At 51.1% G+C, this 16,899-nt stretch overlaps 1 protein-coding gene across 7 annotated transcripts in view; it reads left to right on the top strand.

Annotated features, from left to right (window-relative positions):
* dlg1 (MAGUK family member discs large 1) overlaps positions 1 to 16,899 on the top strand; it is a 627,306-nt gene that overhangs the window by 573,810 nt on the left and 36,597 nt on the right. For all 7 annotated transcript variants that reach the window (XM_084594971.1, XM_084594967.1, XM_084594969.1 and 4 more), the window contains 2 exons: positions 6,044 to 6,200; positions 6,946 to 7,048. In XM_084594971.1, coding sequence (XP_084451097.1) covers positions 6,044 to 6,200; positions 6,946 to 7,048 — 260 coding nt within the window. The remainder of the gene's footprint in view (positions 1 to 6,043; positions 6,201 to 6,945; positions 7,049 to 16,899) is intronic.

The following is a 16,899-nucleotide window of genomic DNA, read 5'->3' as shown; positions in this document are numbered from 1 at the left end:
TGCTATAAAACGGTGTTGGCTTTATTCTGTTGCAAGTCCTTTTATATCGTTGAGTGCTTTGCCTGGCCGTTCACGAAGAATGCGAACCATCATCCTTTCTTGGCATTTCTTTTTGTGTGTGTGTGCTCCCAGGCCATACGTGGTAGAAAAGATTCGGAAATATTTCACTTTTGGGGTTCTTCTCGAAAGCCCAAAAGCGTGCATTTTGGGAGCGAAATTTCTGGGCTATCCGACATGAGTGTATGGCATTTTCTTCGCGTATCACCCAGCCGCCTTTTCTCTTCGTCTAAGTCCAAAGTCCCTTATTTGCGATAGCGGCCGCCTACAGCTCCGCGAATTCCTATACGTCTGGCTGGCTGTCCGTGCCAGGACTGAGAGCCACGGGGAGAATAAGGAAATGCGTATTACACGCCCCAGGCTTCGACCCCTGATTGAATTCTTTTCAAAGGAGGCGGAGTTGGATTTCTAAAAGTAAATTCCAAGAACCAATTCAGTTGTGAAAAGAATGGCTGCCAGAGCCAGGCAACGATTCCATAAACGTCCTCAGCCATGACTCGGGATATGATTTTTCTCACCGCTTTGATGTTGCTTCTCCGGTACCACGCGGTTTGACAGCCGGCTCTTTCGGACCTTGTCTTCTTCCTCTTGCTTTTTTGCCGCAAAGGCAGCTGCAGTTTCGAGTGCCCATGCGTTTGTGAGTTGCAGGGCAACATAGTGATAATAATAATAATTGGTTCACAGGAAGGGAAAAGCGCAGTATCTGTCACACGTGTTTCTGTGGACACCTGAACCGCGCCGTAAGGAAAGGGAGGAAGGCGGGAGTGAAAGTGGAAAGAGAGAAAGAGGAGCCATAGTGGAGGGCTACGGAGTAATTTCGACCGGCTGGGGATCTTAACGTGCGCTGACATCGCACAGCACACGGACGCCTCTTCGTTTCGCCTCCATCGAAACGCAGCCGCCGCGGTCGGGATCGAACCCGGGTACTCCGGCACAGTAGTCGGGCGTCTTACCACTGCATTCGGGCCTTTTAATCCTCTCTGTTTTTACTCTCTCTCTCTCTCTCTCTCTCTCTTTCTTTCTTTCTTTCTTTCTTTCTTTCTTTCTCTGTGTGTGTGTGTGTGCGTGCGTGCGTGCGTGCGCGCGCGTGTGTGTGTGTGTGTGTGTGTGTGTGTGTGTGTGTGTGTGTGTGTGTGTGTGTGTGTGTGTGTGTGTGTGTGTGTGTGTGTGTGTGTGTGTGTGTGTGTGTGTGTGTGCGCGCGCGTGTGTGTGTGTGTGTGTGCGCCCCGCCGGGGTGGTGCAGTGGTAAGACGCCCGACTACTGTGCCGGAGTTCCCGGGTTCGAACCCGACCTCGGCGGCTGCGTTTCGATGGAGGCGAAACGAAGTGGCGTCCGTGTGCTGTGCGATGTCAGCGCACGTTAAAGATCCCCAGGTGGTCGAAATTACTCCGTAGCCCTTCACTACGGCTCCCCTTTCTCTCTCTCCACTTTCACTCCCACCTTCATCCCTTCTCTTACGGCGCGGTTCAGGTGTCCACGTAGCAAGTGTGACAGATACTGCGCCTTTCCCTTCCTGTGAACCAATTATGTGTGTGTGTTCTGAGGAGTGTCCGCTTTCACTTGTAGTCTAAGTGCACGTGTTGCATCTTGCTTCACCTTCATGGCAGCGCCAAAGAGTGCATAGCCGAGCCTATTGGCACATCGCATGACGAAAGGGAGGAAGGGAGGGAGGCAGTGCAGTCCGCTGTTCGCTCTTCGTTTCCCGACAGTGGCAGATATGACCTTGCTGAATTGCGATCCTTCCGACGTCATCTGGGGAGCACCTTCCTTCTTTAGTGCGTCTTCTGGGATATTACGTCGCAGACATTAATATGTTGCCTGAGCTCACTCGCAAGCTGTGGGAGGTCAGTTTTTCCCGCTGTTTCGGCGAAAAAAGAAAAAGACAGGGAGGTGAACTCTGGCTGGGGTGCGGAAGTCACTTATCCTGAAACGACTCTGCAATCGCAGTGACGGCTCGATGTTTTGAGCACACGCCTCTTTGCACGAAGCTCGGGGTTCAATCCCTTGTCATCCGGTATGCCCATCGCTTTTGCTTTGGGTCCATCCTTTGCCCTTTGATGCTTGGGAAAACGGGTCCTTGGTCCCGCAAGCACGCCAATATTTATTTAGCCGAGCTGCCCCATATGCTGTTAAAATCAGCTGAGTCATCACATCAAGTATAGAACGCTTCAGTTGGAGTCGCTCAAAATGGTCACCTAATGGCGCCACTCTGTTACATTCAACGCCCTTCGCAAACCCCGTATTGTGGTCCGTGAATCGGGTGCTTCCCTGCCCGTTTCGTGGGAAGACCACCCTTTTCGGTGCACGTAGCGTGACTGGTTCGTCGATCGAGGCTCGCGTGATTTCCACGCTTTGCGGCTCGCTAGCTCGGCGCCCGCCTCCGTAAATGACGGCGCTGCTCGGAGAACGTCGGTCTCCACCCTTCCTGGCGTCCTTACCGGTATAATATACCGTGGTACATATAGCTGCTTATCATAGTTCTTTCTTTCGCGGTGCATGGGAGGACACTGCGTGGTTGAATCCTCGGCTTTGCAAAGTATAGGCTTCGTCTGCCGGGCGTCGTGTTGAAACCGCTCAGAGTCCGCAGTGCCAGGGGAAACGAATCGTGGCTAAACCTAGCACGACTGGCAAAATTAAGGAGATAGCGGTGACAGTTCTTGTTGCAGAACCGCAGTTATGCATTTGGGGCGGCTGCGACAAAGGCAGGGGAAGGTGTGCCTAGCTAGTATCGCTAGTATCGGGCCAGATGGCGCGGCCACTTACCCCCCCCCCCTCCCCCCTCCCCTTCCTCCTTATAATTACGTTGACTCGCAGATATGGTTGGTTGGTTTGTGGGGTTTAACGTCCCAAAGCGACTAAGGCTATGAGAGACGCCGTAGTGGAGGACTCCGGAAATTTCGACCACCTGGGGATCTTTTAACGTGCTCTGACATCGCACAGCACACGGACGCCACTCCGTTTCGCCTCCATCGAAACGCAGCCACCGAGGTCGGGAACTTTGGGACGTTAAACCCCACAAACCAAACCAAACCAAACCAAATCGAGATTCAAGTGGGCGCGTTGACACACCTTTTTTACCATGCAGTCTCCCACCCAACATAGCGGCCCCGGTGTTGCCGCTCTTCAATCGCGTGCTCGTGCGAAGTCCAGGCTATCCCCGACGTGCATGACTTGTGCCTGCCCGAGGCTTCGGTCCCAAGCGGCGGTAATCTCTATCGTTTCCTCCCCGGAGGTTATATTCGGGCCCGTTCCGGCCCCAGTACGACGTCGGTCGTGCAGGTCTCTCCGCTGGGGGGCAGCCGGCGGCGATCTGCACGCTTATTTGTCATGCGGCACGTGTTTCCTCCGCTGTCGTCTTTTCACCCATTTACTTCTTCGTCGAGGCAGTTTGGTGGGGTCGGTGGGCACCGCGGAGGTTCGCAATCGATTTTCCCGCGTCTCCGTTAAAACGCGCGCGCCTTAATCGTGGGCACGCTTCTGGCAGCCGCCTTGCGAGCAAATACCGTGCAGCGACACGCTCGTGCCAACATTCCCTGACGCTGAACGCGACTCTGTGTTCTCGGTAACCGTTTATGCAAACTCGTCTTTGGAGGCGTTGAAACGTCAGCTGTGGTAGAAAATATCGCGCACCTAGCGGTTGAATACTAGGGACGCTTGTGGACACTTGTTACCTGGCGCTGTGTTCGATCTGCATCGCCTGTAGCCCGTTTAAGCATCAGTGGCAGAGCATTTGCTTACTCAGTGGTAGGGGTGTCGAGAATCCGTTACTCGCTGTGTGAAGAAGTGGGAAGAGAATGTGGAAGCAGATAGGAAATGAGTTCCGTTGTCGTAAAATTTGTCCTTCCTTGTTTTTTCGGGCGCCGATGTGGTGGCAAGTGCTGATCCTGCAGCGTTTGCGTGCTGGAGGTTCCCCATGGCTGGCTCGTATAGTTATGACGATGACCAAAATAGCTTTATTTGCATCAGCGAAATACCGTTATTACCTATATGAGAAGGCTGTCTTCGCACTAAAACAACTTGGAACCCTGTCCTACGTATCGCCTAAACTGCATTTTCTTTGCTTCAGTTTAGTGGACATAACGGCTGAAGCATTATGGGTGGAGTCTCGGCAAAGAGTGTATCATTATTGTCGTGACGTTAACTTCTATATGTACCAAGTACTAAATCCATTGAGTCGGTATCCTCTACGATCTGTTTCAGTACTCGCACGCCGGCTTTATTACATGGCAGTAAGCTTCTCGTTCATTTGAGAGAAAGAAGGGCTTCATAACATGACGCTCTGGACGGAAACATCTGAGCCGCATCGCAAATGAAATTTTGGAAAAGAGTTAAAGAACCCCATTCATTAGTGTCTGGACTCTGGAGCCAAAGCAACCCAGCTGCTGCTTTCATAACCATAAGTGCTGTTTTCGATACCTTGGCTCTCGTTCATTGGCAGGCGAGCACAAATGCGTTGTCATAGGTTTGCTGTAGTTACCCGCTGTCCATAGCGCGGCGTGAGTCGTGGCCAGCTATGAGCACTACACTGCGCGGAACTCTGTGCGCGAGCTTCTCTACGTTGGCGCAGTCTCGGTCACGAAGCCGCGGCGGCCGCCTTCTTCGCCGTCGTTTTCTTCTGTTTTTGACCCCGCAGGCACGGTTAAAGACGGCGCGCCATCGGACGCGCTCTTGCGCTCACGGCCGTGTGCTGGGCGCCGCTGCAGCTCCTGTTGGGGACGTGATGGAAACGCGCGTCGCAGCGCCTGCGCTTTGATTGCCACTGCATGCGCCGGCGGCGTGCCCGTTCTGCGTATACCTTTGGGGGTTAGTACGAATGCGGGTAGGAAAATAAAAATAAACAAAAAATCAGTAGCGACTGGTTTTCGGCAAATCGTGAAGTGTGGGCGCGGTACTGGTTGTGGATGCGTCGGCCTATGCTGTTGCTCCTTGCTGTGCGACCCGCATCCTTTGTCGAAAGGGCACGGCCCGCGGGGTTCCCCTTTGAGCCGCGTGGTATGTGTTGGAACACCTGACGCTGCAGCGCTGCCCGGAGAGTCAGGAAGACAGGTGTGCTCACCCTCCGAGATGTGGAGTTGACCACGTATACTATGTGGCTTAACAGCTGACCCTGTGGCCAGGACGCTCATTACAGATGCTGCAACATGCAGTGTAATGTAGACGAATAACACGAGGTTTAATCGCGAGAACGGATTTAGGTGGCCTGGCTGCTGCCTTTCTTTGTTGAAACTTCACGCTGTTGTCTCGAATGTGGTTTCTTTCTATTTTTTGCTCTTACTAGTCATAAAATCGGTATACGGCTGCCACTTTTCCGCTGTTCTAAGTTAACGCTCAGTCAATGTGGCTGTCGCGATCGTTTGGCTTTACACGCTTGAAAAGAAGCCGAAGGAAGTGCGCAGTGCCATTTCAACAGCTCGTATCTGCAGGAAGGAATTAATGCAGCGTTTCTGGAACGGCTTTCTTCAAATGCATCGTGAAGTTGCCTGGCGCACGCTCAGTCGCGTGTTACTACAGCCCCCATTTAGCAGCTGTGCGCCGCTCCTCAGGTCAAAAACTAAAAAAAAAAAAAAAAAAAAAAAAAAAAAAAAAAAAAAAGACATTGGAAAGCGCTTTACGAATAGCGAACGCGGTTACGCAACATCGCGGCGAGCGCTAATGTCTTCTTTCTTCATGTTCTGCAGCGCTGTCAGTGGAAAAACGACGTTTGCCCCCACCTGATGGGTTTGAATGGAGGCGATGCTGCTGTTGCTGTCGCAAAATCTGCGTTTAGATTTTGCATCACTTCTCTTTTTTGCCTGCTTATTTTGTGCTGATTTTCTGTCCCGTACGAGTCTGACATTCATTTTTTTTTTTCATAACTTCATTATCTGCTTCTTTCCACTTGGCTAACGACTTACCTGTGGTATAGGATGCCGGTTTGATTAAAAACTCGTAGCCTGCTCGCGGCGCGCCCCTCCTGATGGAATGGCCGTCTCTCCTCTTGCGCAGGGAACCGCGCAAGGTAGTGCTGGCCAAGGGCCCCACGGGGCTGGGCTTCAACATCGTCGGCGGCGAGGATGGCGAGGGCATCTTCATCTCCTTCATTCTGGCCGGGGCACCCGCCGACGCCAGCGGGGAGCTGCGGCGCGGAGACCAGATACTCTCTGTAAGCACCCTCTCTCATTCATAATTGGAGCGAGCCCGGGGTTCTGCTCGCAGTTCTAGTGAATCGAGGAGAAAAAAAAAAAAAAAAAAAAAGCTTATAACATCGTTGTGGCCTGGCTGCTATACCGCAGCCCCCCGGTGCACGAGTGGTGATCGCGCAGGGACTCCGCGCTTTTCCAGCCTGAAAAGTAAATATTACGCTTGTGGAACGGTGTGCCATGGGAGCCGACGCCTGTTTGGAGAAGCGATTCCCGAGAACCGCCGGGGTGTTCCTGCGCCGTAAATTAAACGCCTTCCGCTCCTCTCTCGGACAGAAGCGCGTGCACTTCGCGAGGATCGGCAAACTCCACGCGCAACACGTGGAGCATTCGTTGGAGGGCTTCCGCTCGCCCTCTTTTTCTTTTCCCGTGTGTGCCACGTGAAGCGGTAAGTGCAGGCTGCGAACTGTCGCGGGCCGTCGTGAAACTCGTGATGTCGCGCGCATTCCGAGCGTGGCGCCCGTGTGTGGATCGATTATAAGTTGCGCCTTGCGATCGCTGCTCAAAACACGTGCGCTTAAGTTAAGGTAAAACGCGTCGTCGGAAAGCGCGGAACGAATACCTCATAACAGTGCGGCAGGAATCGGGAGGCACCGTGAGACCGCGTGAAGTGCACTGCGCTGCTGTCGAGGGAAACACCGGTGGTTGTCGTCAGCTATGCGAGTGTTTCGTTTCTTACCTCGGGTACCGCCCCCTTTCTCCTTGCAGGTGAACGGCGTAGACCTGCGGCACGCGACTCACGAGCAGGCAGCGGCTGCCCTCAAGGGGGCCGGTCACACGGTCACCATGGTGGTTCAGTACAGGCCCGATGGTGAGTCTCGTACAAACTTCTTTTTTTTTTTTTTTCAAAAGCTTCGCGGTGGCTCAAGGCGCGTGCGCTGTACCCTTTCCCTCATACTTGTCCTCGAAACGCTTTTCGGCGCATTCGTTTTGAGGGCATTATCTTTAGCCACCTCGGATGAGTAGCCTTGATGAACCCTTTGACCGTGTGTCATACGTAGATGGTGCATGTGCAGCCAAGGCTATGCGTTGGCTGGCCCGCGATCATGAGAATGAACAAGTGTTGGCTCACACGCTCTGGGTCTGTCCTCATTCAAGGCTATAGCCCCTCTTCCGGCGCGCAGTTTTTGTGGCGTATAAACGCTCCTTCCCTTAGATGATTGCATTACTGGAAGCTGCTCTCGACCAGACAGTGGAACAGAAACGCCGAAAAGAATAACCGCGTACTAGCACGAAGGGGAGGGGGTCACTAATATAACGCCCCCGTTTTCCCCCTTGGGTCCGTCGCATCACACCGCAGTCTTCTCGATGCGGAATGGGGGGAGGGGGGTCTCGCTAATCGCTCCATGCCGTCGTCGCTGTAAGGGCTGTAGCCGGGAGAAAGGGTAAGGGAGAGGGCGCTTACAAGCAGCCAGCCGCCTAATCTACTATCTGCATCTGGCAGCTCCGCCAGCGTCGGTACGGGTTCCTCCGCGCCGTCGGTATCTGTTTACCACATAGCCAGCTGCTCCCTTGTCTTTGTTTCATTCCTATTGGTCGCTTTTCATTTCGATATCATTTCCTCCGACCCGCGCCACTATCTTCACGTTTTGCTGTCGTCGTCCTTGATCGCTGTGGGAAAAAAAAGAAGAAAAAAAAAAGACGAAGAAAAATAAATGAACAATGGCTATTGTTTTAGCCATCCGGAGAGTTTGTTTAGAAGTGCTTGAGATTGAGCTAGTTAAAACATCTTCTCACAAAGGCTGCGCTGCTTAGTTTTACACGGACAAAGGAGCTGGACAAACGCTGAGGTTAAGCGCAAACTCGAAATAAAGTGAAGTGCTTGAGATTGAGCTAGTTGGAACATCTTCTCATCGGTGATTGCGGTGATCTAAACATCTTGTTTAGATCACCGCAACGTTATTGTAGTGACGGACGCTCTTTCAGTCTGTACTTCCTTGACTTCTTCTACTGCATATTCTTTGCGTCGCCAGTTTTATGACCTCGCGCCGTCTCATATCGCCGAAATCAGACTCGTGTGGGTCCCTGGCCATTGTGAAATTTCAATGAACGAATCCGCGGACGTTCTTGCGTCCGCTTCATTGAATGGCCCTGTCCTGTCATTAATTCCACGCTTCTCTTGTCGGCGTGATTCAAACAATTTTTTTGGATGAAATGCTCAAATCCGGCCTTTTTATCTTTTGACGACGTCCGGCATTTGAGGTACAAATGGAATCCTGGAGTGCCTTTCCCGACAGTGCGAGGTGTGTCTGACAAATTTCAGGTGTAGGATACCTCCCCTAAACTTTTACAGATCGAGTTGTGCTCCTTCAGCCATGTGTTCATACTGCAATGAACCTGAGACGTTGGAACATTTTTTTCTGACCTGTCTCCGTTTCACCTCCCTCCGAAAGCTTTTCCTTGAAATTCCTTGCAAAAATTTATTTATATTCTTGACTGTTCCAAATTTACTTTCGTTTGGCGCTACTCAGCTGTGTTTCAGCAGCGGGACAGTGCGATAAGCGGTACACAAATTTGTTAATGCCTCTGGTCGGATTGCTTGCTAGGTGTACCGATTCCGCTGCTTTTCCTTTCAGGTTCTTATTGAGTTGAAATTATTCCTTTTGTGAGCCTTCCGTGGACGTTCTTTAATTTGTACATGCCATGATCTTCCTCTTTCATTTGTACGTACCATCATCATCGTCCCGCGGCGCCGGCTCCGGCACGCGCCTGGGTTTTGTCACCGGATTAAAACGCTAGACAAGGCATCGCTGGCCTTGCCGTCTCAACCATTGGATTATAACGGCTGTCGACCACCTCACACGCTACGCTGAGACAGCACCTGTACCGACTGGTTCCGCTGAGGAAGTAGCAAATTTCTTTTTGCGATCAATTGTATTGCGTCATGGCGCTCCTCGGGTGCTCCTAAGTGACCGCGGTACAGCCTTCTTGTCGAAAGTCGTTGCCGAAGTTCTTCGTGCGTCATCCACCCTCCATAAGACAACCTCAAGCTACCATCCCCAGACTAACGGTCTGACTGAGCGATTTCATCGCACCCTGTCGGACATGATATCCATGTACATCACACCAAATCATCGAAATTGGGATACTGTTCTACAATTCGTCACATTCGCCTATAATACAGCAGTACAGCGAACTACCGGTTACTCTCCATTTTTCCTTGTTTATGGCCGTCCTCCCACTACAATTCCCGACGCTTCCTTCTTCTCTACGCCCGACTACTCCACATCAGTACCTACCCATTTTTTATCTCGTATGGCCAGATGCCGTCATCTTGCCCGCCTCAACACGGCAGCGTGCCAGGAAGACCGCAAGACTCGCTATGATTCTACACATCGAGTGGTCTCTTTTTGTTTTCTGATCAGTAGGGCCGGGCCTTTGCATATTTATATGCATTATTTTTTTATCCTATTTACAGCATAACTTCCTTAATACTGGTTTCACGTGTGGCCAATCCCCTCGTGGGTATGTGCCATTATCTGAGGGTAAAAAAACGATGGCTTTTTCGATGCCACGGGTACGAGAAGCAAGCTGCCCGCCGCACCAGGAAGCCGTGCGGGAAAGCCCGCCTTCTGTACGCGCGCTCGCCGACGCCTTCTCGCTTATTGATATCCTGCGACCGCTGACGGATACGAAGCCTCGCTCTGCACCTCTCTTATGCTTCTCCGCTCTAGCAACGGTTCTCGAGGCCTCGCGCGATAGCCGCCGCCGCCTCTCTCATATGTTGTGCTGCCGTTGTGTCCTTCTTACCTACGAGCTCCATCCTTCGCTGTCGACGCATCAGACTACTAGCGGCGCCGCCTCGTCTGGGAGCGCGCCGCTCAAAGGCGCGCCCATCACACCTGCTGCTGCAGAATAGGCAGGAAGCACTTAGGAGGCCGCTGGCGCTCTTGAAACTTTCATCACCGGCATGTTTGTGGTCGTGGCTCTCGCTGAAGCCTTTGTTTCCCTGGCGGAAGAAAATGCCTGCTTCTGGCTGGATGCGTTTACGAGGTGCACCACATGTGCACCCCCAGGAGCGTTTCGCTTAATGGACGACTGCGGCTCAGACTTATTACACCTGCGGTGCTTCCATTTCCCGGCACTATTTCGTTATTATTATATTGTTATCGTCATAATTTGATCGAAGAGCTGACGTGTAGAGCGAATGGATATTTTCAGGAAACGCTATGTCCGCTTCACAATAACGCTGCGTGACCACGTAATGGCGGGACAGCCACTTTTCAATGTACGCAGGAGCACTTTGTTTCATTTTTAGAGGCACACGATGTTTAACGTGGTCCCCGTGACGTAGTTCACACACACTGCATGCGGCCAAGTGTCGCGCACCAATTAAGCGCTTGGTCTTCATGCGGCTGTCGGCTAGCATCAGCGTATGAATAAATGTTGTTCATCATCATCGCTGATCAGTGTGTGACGCGTGCAAGCTTAATTATAAGTTAAACTCCTACAAAGGGCTTTTTCACCCAAACTTTAAACATTGACGACACTGCAAAAGCTTGAGCGCGCGCACGCGCGCGCGCGCGCACGCGCGCACGCACGCACGCACGCACGCACGCACGCACGCACGCACGCACGCACGCACGCACGCACACACACACACACACACACACACACACACACACACACACACACACAGAGAAAGAGAATGGGAGAGAGAGAGAGCTTAGGAAGAACTCTTATTGGCATTCTTTTTATTGTGAATAAAACTTCTGGGACCCAAGGAAATTTTGTTTAGGAGTCGTTAGACAGTTGGCCATATAGTCTGTCACGTCGCGTCCACTGAGAGCATGTGCTAGTACTAGTGAGCATCTCGTAGCTATCAGCGTGCGCATCGGCGATCGACGCGACGTGATGAAGACGCACATGTGGAAGATAAACTAATTAGGCAGCACGTCTACACCCGCCGCCAAGTTTATGGAAGTTGACTGCACTGAAGAAATTTGATTAGCTTCGCATCCAGTGAGATTTAATGACGCGCTTCGTAAGTCGCTCCGCTGAAAATTAGGCCACTTATATTGCATGGAAAGGTCGAAAAAATATATATATATTTGTTTTCTAGTATTCTATTCCATAAGCAAGCTTTTGTATGCGGGCGTAAAATCTAAGCGTCTCGGTATTCCTCCTATCTAGTATCGGCGGGGTTGCGTTGCGGACCGAGAAACAATGTCTCGCTTTACTTGAGTACATGGACGTCTTAACTATACACATATATAGAGTTCTGACGTCACTGCCTGTTTTTACTTCGCGAGCAAAAGAAAAAGAAAAAAGAAAAACGGCCGACGCTATGTACACATGTCTGCCGTGTCCGCTGTAAACAAGCCCTTAATCGGAAGTATACTGTCCCGCGTCTCGCAGCGTCATTACACCGAGGGACATGCTGCTCTAGCCGTGTTATTCCCTTTTTCGACGTAAACCACCCTTATTATACCCGCTGCGGTCCATCCTTTCGAGGCTATCTGCCCTTCTGCGCGCTAGACTCCTGGCTGGACTTCCTTTTATAACCTCTCGCTGGCGCCGCCTCCAGCAATGAGCCCGGTATACATGGGGGCTTGTTTTGCGTGCCTCAGTCCGAGACCGGGGGCGTGGAGCAGTATCCTCTTCTATAACGCTCTTGATTACATTTTCCCGCGGGTTGTGTACAGAGGCCAGAGTTTAGGCGCATGTCCACAGTGCTAGCTGGTCGTAACTTAGTTGTCCAAGTGTTCCTGTCTTTTTTTTTTTTTTTTTTTTTTTTCACGTCCTTCTTCTTGGAACTGGGGAGACGCAGCTGTACACCGGCGCGATAGCTGCAGTGCATGTTGCGAGTATGCGCGGAGACTAGTGACTATAGTTATCTCTCTGACGAAATAACTTCCCTGTAGAATAAGGCAGGGTCGAGCAGGGCAAGATGGTAGAAGTAGGTTGAGGGAAGTAGTATGCCCTATCGATTCTGGAGTCCCGAATCGATGTTTGCCAAGTATACGCGTTCCGAGGTCCAGGAACGCAGTTTTTCCTGTTTTGACTCGATCAGAATGGTTTGGAAGAGATGCTAGCGATCGCTGGCACCTGCGCTTGAAAGCGGATAGCTCGATGAGAAATACATAGTCTTGAAATAATTGCGCTTATCGATTATCGGGAGCTCTTTGTGTCTCGCTGACATCAGTTCGGCTCTGCATTCGCTTTGCGAGGTTTAGGCGAGGCGTCCCTGCACGTCGAATATACAGTGCGACTCCTGGCTTGACCGCCGTGCTGCGCTATACGAATGCATGCGCTACAGATTAAGTACCCCAACGCCCTTGTAGTGGAGCGGGGAAGAGACAAGAGAAACGTAAATCGCAGCGTAAGCATGGTGGAATGTGTCACTACAGCGTCGCACGTATCACGCTGTGTAATGGGAAATTCGGCGCGTAAGCTTCAAGTACTGCGGCTGCGCTCTGCGGAACTACGTGATTCGCCTGCAGAGACGATGCCGAGCTTGTTTCCCGGAAACAACAACTCCGGTTTGGTCACAACGATAGAGGCAGCGCCGCTACCTGTCCTACTGATACCACATTGCACGTCAAACTAATTCCGGTTACTGCGACTGTTTCTCGCTTCCGATGGCACCGCGTCGCGAAATGGGACGTCTGCAGTGTCTTGGGATCATCTTTTCTTTCTTTTTTTTTTCGCTATTATCAGGCAGAGTGCTTCTCGCTTTCTCCCGTCTCTCTCTCTCTCATTCCATCTTCATTCGCGTCACGCCACGCATGGTCGGCTTTTCACGGTGCCGACAAAAGGAGTTCTGTTTCCTTGCGTCCCGACTTCGCCGCCGCCGAGTTGTCGAGCGCGACAGCTGTCGACGCTGCTGCCGCGCCCCGTTGAGCCGGGCTGTGGTGATGAGCGCGTCGCTCTTGTTCTCTGGCCACGCCGACGCATTCCGGACCCGATTTGCCGCCCCTGCAGCACCGCTGCCCCCTTTCTTTTCTCCTTCTTTTCTTTCGTTTTCTTTTTTCTACTCTTTTGCGCGCATGGCTTGGTCGTAGATGGCCTCTTCTCTTTCGCTGGCATTGAATGAATCTCGCGGCGCGTTGACGATGCATTCGCGGCGCCTGTCGCGCACCCGTTGCTTCCCCCCATCCACCTTTCTTTTTCCCTTCGGTCGTCTTCCGTCTCCTTTCGAGAGCTGAAGTATACCGCTTTCTCTTAGCGCCTCGGTGAGGAGCTCGGCAGTAATTGCCAGTTTTCTCGGGAGTGCGCGCGTCACGTTGGCTGGCACATATAGTCCATTTCACCGCCACGTGTGCGAAGGTGGCTGTTATTAGCGCGGCCGTAATTTGGTGCTCCCACGACGTTATTGTCGGGACGCTGAACAGCAACAACAAAAAAAGGATGCTGCCTTTTCTTCCAGGCATAAGTGAAGAGCACAATACAGAGTCCTTATAATAATGAAGTACGGAAAGTTAAAAGGAAATGAGAAGAGCAAGAAGATAAGGGCAGCGGCCGTTATATGGAGACGCGCGTCAGCCGAGGCAGTTATGTGTGTAATTATTGTAATCATGACATCACGTTCGAAAAGGAACCCCAGGTGGCCGAAAGTAATGCGGAGACTCACAGCCCGCAAATTACAACTGAATAGGAGAATGAATTAAGGGGATCGTGACGGCACGCATATAAAATCAGCAGTCACTGAAACCGAGGAATGCGTCAGGGACTGTTTCGATTTTTGTGTTTGGTTTTTCTTTAATTACTGCACAAATTGTAGTCTCACCATTTCATACTTTAAAAATAATTATTTACAAAGTAGAGGAAAGAAACAACCGCCGTTACCTTATACTCACAATCTTTCGCATGTCGCGTGCGGGGCTCTGCCAAATGGTCTACGACGGCACCGGCTGTCCTATCTACTTTAGAGCGTAATAATATTGCAACCGCACCACCCTCAGCCAGTAGCGGCGGACGCAGGCCGAAAGTGTCTGTTTGGCTGGGTAAAAAAGAAAATAAAAAAAGAAATTAGTTACTTGAGATTAAGAAGGTTTCATGGCCCAACTGTCGATAACATAGGCAACAGGGAAAAAAGCGCCTGTCAATACGATTTCTTGGATCAACTTCAGCCGCGCTCATCTTTGTTTTAGTGCGCACCGAAACGTCTCGTTATGCAGGTTGTCTTGTAACTTTATTACGCGAGCATTACTCCCATTACCCGTTAGCGCCAGAGAGATGGCTAAAAAGTACATACATCAGAAGCAGCCTCTCAGCAATAAAAATGATGACGTCATCAAGCATGGTGTGACGTACACAGCATGGCGCGAGCTCCCATGACGCATCACACGGATGCGTGCGGACCCATCCGCAGCAGACACCGCAGCCTCTTCAGACAACCCTGTGCATATCGTTCGTCTATATAAACTCGCCACTGGCGCCAGTTCTCTTTTTTTTTTTTCTTCTTCTTTTTTCTTTTTTTTTTTTTAATCAAAATTGGGCCGCAGAATTTTGTCGTGCAGCGTTTCGGGTGGTGTCGTACGATTTCTCGTTGCTTATAGCACACATTTGCTAGTCGAGCTGGAGGCTAGCACGTGACATGGATTCGAACCAACTACATATATACTTCGAATTGCATGCTTTCAAACCGAGGTTCCGGTGAAATACGGCTCCTAGATGCCACTTGAGGCGTGGCAGTCATATGTGGAATGCGCAAATTACAGACACAACCTAGTATAATAACTCTAAATAATTTTGTCCGCGGGACTACAATGCCATACACGTAAGCAGTCTCTGCCAAAATGTTTTATAGGCATAATGAGCACAATTCTGGCCACTTGTTTCATTTATTAAAGTATGATTCTTTGGCCTTCCGTGGCTCTATGGAAGTTCATTCGGTCGGATAAGAGGCGCTTCTATTGCAGAAATATTTGTAGCTAAGCAGTGTGTTTCGGCCTCAGGAGATCCGTACAATTATAATGCACTCTTCTGAAAACGGCCCATAACACGCCACCTACCTTTGTTTAGTTTTTGTTTGCATTTTTTTCTTCTTTTTCTGACGTGTTACAGCTCAGATTTTAAAGTAGTCGCTTTATCATTCGAAAGCGGTAATCAGTAAATAGTGGCCAGCTTCACTTTTTGCTTGACAACCCTTGAATGCAACGATCTTTACGCATGCTCAGCCGTCGCTACAGGTGTGGCCCAAAAATCAGATGGTATCCTGATGTGGTCTTAGTTCGCACCAGCACCCCTATTTACGTCTACAAATGTTTGACGTTACATGGGTAGCAACACCGTTGTGTGTGTGTGTGTGGGGGGGGGGGGGGGGGTGACTTATTTTAATTATGGTTTTCTCGCATTTACCCAAGCACTTTCTGCGCAGCCTCCCTGGCCTGCTAGGGCCCCGTCCGATCTCGCGTGCTGTCCTTTTACTCCGCTGAGTGGTCCGCCGTTTGTTTACTTTGGGGCGCAGCCATTCGCCCCACAGCGGTGGTGAACGGAATACAGATGTAAATACGCGTAGGCCTGGAATGTTCGGGGCCAGCCGTCCGAACAGGACAAATAAACTCTTCATCCTCTGGCTTCATAGGCTTGTCCGGCCGCGTATCGACGGGCTTCCACCATTTCGGTGACCGCTACCCTTCTTCCTCCCCCCCACCCCACCCCCGTCTCTCTCTCTTTGCAAACGTTGTGTTTGTCTTCGCCTAGCTCATGTTTGCGCTCTTTTCGCCGCGTTCCAATTCTACGGGGGAAGGAGGCAAGGATTCGCTTGTCGTCAACTTGTTGTTCCTTTGATAAGTGATCGCAAGAAGGGGGGCAGGCATCTGTAGTGAAATTTTGTTTTTTCTTCGGATACCGCCATGCGGAAGTTGAGGCCACACAACACTTGCTGCGAACGCGCTCGATTGTTTGTCATTTGTGTGCGATGACCGCCGTTAGCCATTCCTGCCGACCGCTTCTGTGAGGAGGGACAACGGCGAGCCAGAAGAGGTACTTCACCTTTCATTTCCCCCACTTTCTCCGTTCTGCCTTTCGAGAGAGAGCCTGTGGTCTGCTTTCTTTTATTTGATATCGCTTTTTACGATTCGATTCCGAGCAAAGTGAGGGAGTGTGCGGTTTCAAGCTTTCAGTGGTGTCATAGCAGGATCGACTCAAGCCGTCTAAAACGAACCCCGCTAATACGCGGCGAATGGTCCCTGAAGTAAAACTGCTACTCACGTGTTGCAACGTGGGCACTCTCTGGGCAATGGATCTCCTCTTGTATTCAAGAAAATTGGCTCATTCGACCAATTTCTTGCAAGACGTGGGCAACTTCAGCACGAGATTCTATTTGCTCCACTACCAGAATCCGACGATCGATATGGCCGCCCCGAATATCGTGCCTAAACACTGCTAATACGAGGTCGTCTCGCAGTTCTCCGGCTGGCACTCGGTGATTTTCATCGATCGCGCTCCCCACCCGCCCCACTTTTTGGGGCGTTCAAATAGTAGAAATGCATTCCGCAGCGCGCATCACTTTCGAAATTACCGAGCCCGTGCCGGAACTGGCGTTACCATAATTTTATTTGTGTTGTACTAATGGAGTCGCTCTAAAAAGCTTTGTGAATCATTTGAGCCGGTTCTATCGCTGAGTATGCATGACGTGAGCAGAATTTGATGTAAACGCATCGATCTAGTCCGGCGTGCGGAGTGAGTCTCCAACCTTCACGAGGCAGTGATCAG

This window comes from Amblyomma maculatum, chromosome 2 (assembly GCF_055883805.1).
Source record: "Amblyomma maculatum isolate TAMU_Amacu chromosome 2, ASM5588380v1, whole genome shotgun sequence".
Taxonomy (NCBI): Eukaryota; Metazoa; Arthropoda; class Arachnida; order Ixodida; family Ixodidae; genus Amblyomma; species Amblyomma maculatum.
This window is presented reverse-complemented; position numbering and strand designations above follow the sequence as displayed.